The sequence below is a fragment of the Sinocyclocheilus rhinocerous genome, unplaced genomic scaffold (assembly GCF_001515625.1).
Source record: "Sinocyclocheilus rhinocerous isolate Xijiao unplaced genomic scaffold, SAMN03320098_v1.1 scaffold418, whole genome shotgun sequence".
Lineage (NCBI taxonomy): Eukaryota > Metazoa > Chordata > Actinopteri > Cypriniformes > Cyprinidae > Sinocyclocheilus > Sinocyclocheilus rhinocerous.
Genome location: NW_015651146.1, coordinates 1,519,905 through 1,526,881, shown reverse-complemented (window position 1 = coordinate 1,526,881; position 6,977 = coordinate 1,519,905). Strand labels below are relative to the sequence as shown.

General features: G+C 37.6%; 2 protein-coding genes across 3 annotated transcripts in view; one reads left to right on the top strand and one right to left on the bottom strand.

Annotated features, from left to right (window-relative positions):
- Positions 1-4,186, bottom strand: part of LOC107712746 (partitioning defective 6 homolog beta-like) — a 20,702-nt gene extending 16,516 nt beyond the window's left edge. The window contains exons 1-2 of the mRNA XM_016518092.1: positions 3,734-4,186; positions 271-493 (exon numbers count right to left, since the gene is read on the bottom strand). Of these exons, the coding sequence (XP_016373578.1) occupies positions 271-493; positions 3,734-3,796 (286 nt within the window). The 5' untranslated portion in view covers positions 3,797-4,186. The remainder of the gene's footprint in view (positions 1-270; positions 494-3,733) is intronic.
- Positions 4,187-5,689: 1,503 nt separating this feature from the next.
- fkbpl (FKBP prolyl isomerase like) overlaps positions 5,690-6,977 on the top strand; it is a 4,020-nt gene continuing 2,732 nt past the window's right edge. Inside the window, exons 1-2 of one of the 2 annotated variants that reach the window (XM_016517996.1) lie at positions 5,690-5,767; positions 5,982-6,379. In XM_016517996.1, the coding sequence (XP_016373482.1) occupies positions 6,002-6,379 (378 nt within the window). In that variant the 5' untranslated portion in view covers positions 5,690-5,767; positions 5,982-6,001. Of the gene's footprint in view, positions 5,772-5,981; positions 6,380-6,977 lie in introns of both variants that reach the window. The other variant, XM_016517997.1, reaches the window with a different exon arrangement.

Below are 6,977 nucleotides of genomic sequence, written 5' to 3'. Positions count from 1 at the left end.
TATATATATATATATATATATATAAAATCAGTCTGGCGAGTAAACAAAAAAATTTACTAGCCAATGGCGATTCAATTGCCAAGGTGTCCGTAGAGGGCTGATATTACTCAACTACAAATAATTTCTCACCATACAGATGGACAAATGAACTACAACTGTGAGTGTTGTGACCATAAGGGATCTAAAGGAAACTGTGTCAGAGCATGGTAGTGTGCGTACCATATGGAGTTGAATTTGACCAATGACCCACTTCAAAAACACAATCCTCACCTTTGCGCTGCAAGAAGAGACGCAGCAGGGGCGCTGCCATGGAAATTGCTTTATGGTAGTTGTCATCGTTGTTGATTGGCAGTAGGTCCCCGTGGACATCGGCGTAACCCACAAGCAGATCAACGTTTGGGATCCGGTGCACATGCTGCAGCAAGCCATAGAACTCATCAAAGCGTCCCGGCTTGGACCGGTCCAAAGAGAACCGCCTGAATTCTGCTCCAAACTAACAACATGGAACAGTCATCAGCACACAGCAAAACAAGACGAACACACCTAAAACTATAACAAATCAATTTCGTTAATTGAAATAAAGCTGAAATAATATACAAATAGCCTATTAGATGACAATCTTCAACTTAAAAACTTTGCAGGACAAAAGAACACAACAAAATTACTAAAACTTACTTACTAATAATAGTATAAATAATAATAAAATAATAATGAAACTGGCAAATTTACATTTCCTAACATAAATCGCATGGACTTCTTTCCTGTCATTGTGCATGGGAAAAAAAGTAGGAATGCACTGATACTAAAATTGTGGATGAAACTGATAAACCGACAATTATTTTCAGGTTATAGCTGACAACTGATAAATACCTGGTATTACAAACCTATACTAGTTTGTTTAAAAAAAAGAAAAGGAAAACACACTGAAATCTGCTAACACATGCAAAACTCACTCCAACATGTAGAGATGCACCGATAGCAATTTTCTTGGCCGATTCCGATTTCCGATTTGCCCTTTAAGAGTTTATCCACGGACCCAATATACTGTTACACAACATGCGTTCTCTTTCTCAACTATTTAACGTTCCAAAACTGACTGTGTTTAACTGGATACTCGCCAAGACGGGCATTTTGACATAAATACCTGCTGGTAAAAAAACGGATTGGCTCGGAATTGGAAAGAAGTGAGACTGATCGGCCGGTCACCGATCCGGGCCGATCATGAGGAAAATTGGCCGATTCCGATCCCTGGCCGATCGATCGGTGCATCTCTACCAACATGCGCTCTTAATAAAAAAGCACTCTTCAAGAGACTTCCCTTAAAATAGACAGAAACCATGAAATATCCAATGTCCACAAATTTTAAAATTGGCTAATTGGCAAATGTTTTAATATCCAATGATAATATGGAGCCAGTACATTGTGCATATAGGAAAAAAACAACCAGTACATCATTTAAAAACATTTCCCTTTTTGTAGCAATAATAATAACAATTTTCATTTTGGGTGAACTATCCCTTTAAGGGGAAGTAGGCACTATATTTTAGTATAGAGTAACTAAATATAGAATAGCAGCATCAGTAGCAATCAAAAAATAAATAAATACTATTTATAAACAAGGAAAATCATGGGCAAAAAATCTGATACAAAAATTAAATGCTTACTAACTGGTCAAAATAGCCTAAATTCTTTCATGATTTGTAATAAGTTAAGAAGTGGTTTGGTAATAAAAAAACAATGTGAAAGGAGGATTGAGACTCAGTCAGCTGTAGCGTCATCACTAGCTATGGCTTGTCCATTATAAAACAGACCTGTAAATCTTTGAGTTGGTGGAGTGAGTATGACCAGGTTCTTGTTTATAGTGTCATCCATAATGATTAACACAAGAAAAATGCGAATAAACAAAGTAAACCATATATAAATTGCTCCGTTTCTGAATAACTGTCCCTATACCTACAATAACATGAACATAAACAAGAAAAGGCAATGTTTGACATTGAACTGCCTACCTAGACAAATTTTGGGCATCATATGCATGTTCAGAACACTGTCTAGGTAGACAGGTTTTTAGGTTTGAGACAAAACCAATACTTGATTTCTACATCAGACTACAGCAGTATTAAGTTATAAATATCTTCTGTATAGATGTTCAGGTGCGTATAATGCATGTAAAACTGCTCTCATGTCTCACGTCACAGTAGAGATAAGGCTCACTGTGTGAGACTGGTTGAGTAATAGTTATTTTATTTATCACGTGTGCAGCTTGGTATCTGATTTAACTCATTTTTTGAGAACAGCCAATATTTAATTTCCTCAAACATGATCTTGTCATGTGGATGTGAAGTGTGGAATCCAAGCTAAGTGAGCATCAGTTTATTTACAAAATGACAGAGGGAAAATAAGTTTAGGGGGAAAAACAGCTTTCATTTAATTGTCACTGATACATTGCAATGGCAATCCATTTTAGCACTTACTCCTTAATACAAACTAGCATCTATTTGTGATACTAGCACTTAAAAAATAATAAGTGTAATAAAAATAATTGCACTTATTCCAATAGTAACTACCGTAGTATCCAATAAATTAGTCAAATGTATGTTTTCCTTTGCTAATAGTCCCTATTCTCTTGCTACTGGTGAACAAATTGCAAGTTTTTCCATTGAATTCTATAGGGATCTGTGGTTCTGATATCATTTATTCACTTCCAACTAGCACCTATTCCAGTTTAACTAGTAACTATGCATTATTTATTAAGACATTTTCTTTCGTTACTTGTAACTACTCAAAGTAGTATCCATTCCTGTTTTTCTAGTACAATTTGAACAGGCACAAGTACCTGTTTATTAAACACTAGTGTGATTTCCAAGTGGTACTACTAGCATCTTACTAATATGATTTTAAACTGAACTACAAAATAACCACACTAGTTATTAAATATGAAAAAACATATACATAATTATAGCCACTGAGATAAGAAATGTTACTAATAACAACTGGGATACATACTAGTGTCTCAGTCTCATACTGGCATAGTTGGCAAAAGTGCCAGTACCCAATGAACTGCTAGAAAAACTGTAAAAGGGACCAGCAAGAACTACCACATGCTAATGTACTAGACTAATCTAACAGACATGAACACTTGACATCTGAACCACATATCCCAATAGATTTCGATGGAAAAACAGTAATTTGTTATCAGCAACCCTGTAATAAGTAATTGTTAATTAGGGTAGTGAATAGTAGCAAAGGAATAAGGGCTAGTCTGTAATGAATAAGTATTAGTTTGAATTAACCTGATACTAGTCTCTATTGAATTAATAATTAGTAATTAAAAAATAATAATAAGTAATAGTAACATCAAACAGATAGTTTAGTTAAAAGAATAACTTTTAAACGGCTTGCCATAGATTGGTCAAACTGACTGGACAAACACACGGGTTGCTTTTGTAACGTTTATATCAGAACTCAAATAAAAACTTTTAGACATTATTTTTACAATATAATAAACACCTGACAACATGAGATAAGAGAGCACCTGTCAAAACACACAATCTCTCCCTAACAGCACGGACACATTGTGTCCTCAGGACTAAAAGCAACGCTCGACTGAACTTAACGTTACAAGGTTGGGTAAGGTGTTGAGTGCGTCTTACTTAAATCTATTCCTAACACGAATACTAGTCTGTTCTGTCATTGAACACTAATTAAAGTAATTGGCCCGCTGACTACGCACCTTGCTCTTCACCTCCACGGCGTTCAGAGTTCGGTTGCTCGGCACTCGGTGGTTTCTGTTCATCTTTCGCTAACTGGACCCCGCCGCAGAAACACACTTGCCCTCCCGCGGGCTGCGCTCATCCGCCTTCAGCTCGGTCCGTCCAAAACGGCTTTTCTCGGCTTAATCCAGTTAAAGGCACGTATCTCGCGACAGCTCCGTGTCTTCGCTTGTGTTGTTGTCGGAATCGAGTAGACGCCTGTGTCAACTGAACGCGCTCCGAAACTCTGCCCCAACCCTGCCTCTCACATGCACGCACACACACGCTCTGCCACATAGTACTGGACGGCCCGTGTGTGACGCTGCATGCACCCAGGAAACAGCTCAGCGTCAAGAGCCGACATCCAGCGCGCCCCCTCCGGCCACAAAGGCCATTCTTCTACCACGAACGACTGACTGACTCATTGCCCAGCCCAGTCCAAACACTAACAAAAAACTATTTTGTTCTTTGAAGTACCTTGCTTGGATTTCCATGTAAATACCACGAATGGTAATCATTCAGTACCATGGTATGAAGAATGCTGTATCAAATTACATGGTATTACCATCTGATACCACTACAGTTATTTTTGTGAACAAAATAAACTCATGGACCTAGTCGAACATAAAAAAAGATGATATATTTTAATTTAATTTTTAATGACACATCACTCATATTGCACTTTCAAGCTAAATTTGTCCTGAAAAGTATATTAGTTTTATTTGGTTTTTCATTTGAATGCTACTACAGATTACATACAAAAATTTTACACTGTAATATATAATAATTTGACTGTATTTGAAATATACAGTCAAAAATCGTTTTGAATTTGTGATTACTATGAAAAGAAATTCATAGCAAAAACAAAAAAGTCTGAAACAGTCATGTTTCAGGCATTACACGCAGGTGTTTTGGCACCTGTATATTTTACTGTTCCATATTTTACCCGAACCATGCATTTTATTACCTAATATAATATTAACACACTAATCTACTTGCAGTACCAAAAGTCACTTTGCATCTTAAAATATACTCATAAGCAACTTAGTACTCAAGACAGTAGAACAGAAGAACTTATAGGATGAATTATATTTCATCAGAAAGACCATGAGCAATGTCTAATATACATGTATAAACGTAGACGGAGTACAACACCCACACCAACACAAAACACCATCAGAGTACATAACTGTGCAAAAGTAATAAGGAACATAAATTTAACCAAAATGTGATGTGTCACAAAGGGACTTCTGAGTGACCATTTACTTTTTTCACCATAGAATATTACTTACAACAAATATTTTTAACCATATTTTTAACAATATAGGACATGTATTTTATTGTAAAATATATATATATTTTTTTATAAATGTATATTTTCACCCTAAATTATTATAATTGGTTTATTTTATAGAGGAATTAAATTTATTATATTTAATCATTTATATTTAATTAAATAAATTAAATATATTTTCATTTTATATGGTAAATCACAATTAACCATTATGTGTTTAGGTTTTCACTGTAGCAATATTTTTCCATTAAAACTAGATAACTTTTCCTTTTAAATATAGGTTTAAAAACCTATGTCAGAAAGGCCTGTTGATAATATTTGCCAGTTTTTATTGGTAAAGCTGTAGTCTATACTCTTTCCGGCAGAATTTGTCCACAAAAGCACTGGTTTATAATTTTAAGCTTTTGCACATTTATCTTTGCATAAAGTATTATATCTTTCTTTGTAGGCTACTCTATTTTGAATTGAGAGTACGCATGTCGTTAATTATGGTCATGATTGTACCAGGTCATATTGAAAACGCATCAAAGCACATGTTAATGCAAACTTTTTCACCTCGAATTGCACCAAAGAGCGACATCTGGACAAAGAGTACAAAGAGTACAACAGTACAAAGTACAAATGTAAGCTTTGCATGCCGCACCTTTAGAGGGCGATGGAAGACCTTCAATGTGAGATATTTGCTGTGGAAGAAGAGAGTCTGACAGCGACGAGCACTGAAGTAGGTACACGAGTTCACAAATGTGTGATATTATAAATTGTGAGGTGTCATTACAAATGTTTTCTATTTTAAAAACGCATGGAATCTGAAGCTATAGATGCGCTAGGTTTAAAAAGAAGACTTTGATTCACGGAGCTAACAGGTCCCTTGATAGCCACTGTACAGCTACCACCCATGTAGTCTGCATTTAATAGCTTTCGTGGTTTATGTTTAGGTCTTTTAAAACGCATCGTCATGACAACAGTCCAAGTGCCTGGTATTCCACGTGAGACGTCGTGGATCTCCGCGTGTCCCGGTGGTCTGTGGGAGGTTCGCCGGCGGTGGCTTGGAGAAAGACAACGAGATGACTTAACGCCGATGATGGGCTCACTATGTAAGGTCAAGGTGCGGCGAAGTACTGTTACGGAGGGAGAAACACAACATACTGCTTCTCAAGAGCAGGAATCAACAGCCAGCGTTGATTCTAGCGAGCAAGCTACCTCATACCCCCGCTCGCAGGACTCGGCACTGCAGGTTCCACTGGATGAGTGGTGCTTGTTGTGCATGGGCGAAGGGCAGTGTGACATTACAGAGGGCTGCCTGGAAGGGATGAGGGCTGGAGAGATGTGTGAGGTAAGGGCAAAGCTAAAATAGACCAGGGGTGTCCAGTCCTGCTCCTGGAGGGCCACTGTCCTGCAGAGTTTAGCTGAATCCCACCTCAAACAGCTAGTCAACAACTGTCAGGGTTCTCACAGTCCTGCCTCATTAGAAACTTCCAGGTAGGTGTGTTGGGGTGTTGTGCCCATTTTCGACCCCCTGCCAAATTATTACCCCTCTCGTTGAAATCGCTATCTGATTGCCTAATCCTAACCCCACTTCTAATCCTAACCCCTCCCCCACACCTAACCCTAAACCTACCAATACTAGGGGGGTAATAATCTGGCAGGGGTCAGAAATGGGCACAACAGGGGCAAGATGGAGCTAAACTCTCCAGGACATTGGCCCTCCAGGAGCAGGTTTAGACACCCCTGACTTAAGACCTTTGACATGCAAAAACATAATTTTAACAGTATTTTACTGTAAAAGTGCATGTATTGTTAAAGGGGTCATATGATGCGATTTCAAGTTTTCCTTTCTCTTTGGAGTGTTACAAGCTCTTGGTGCATAAAGAAGATCTGTAAAGTTGCAAAGACTAAAGTCTCAAATCCAAAGAGATATTCTTTATAAAAGT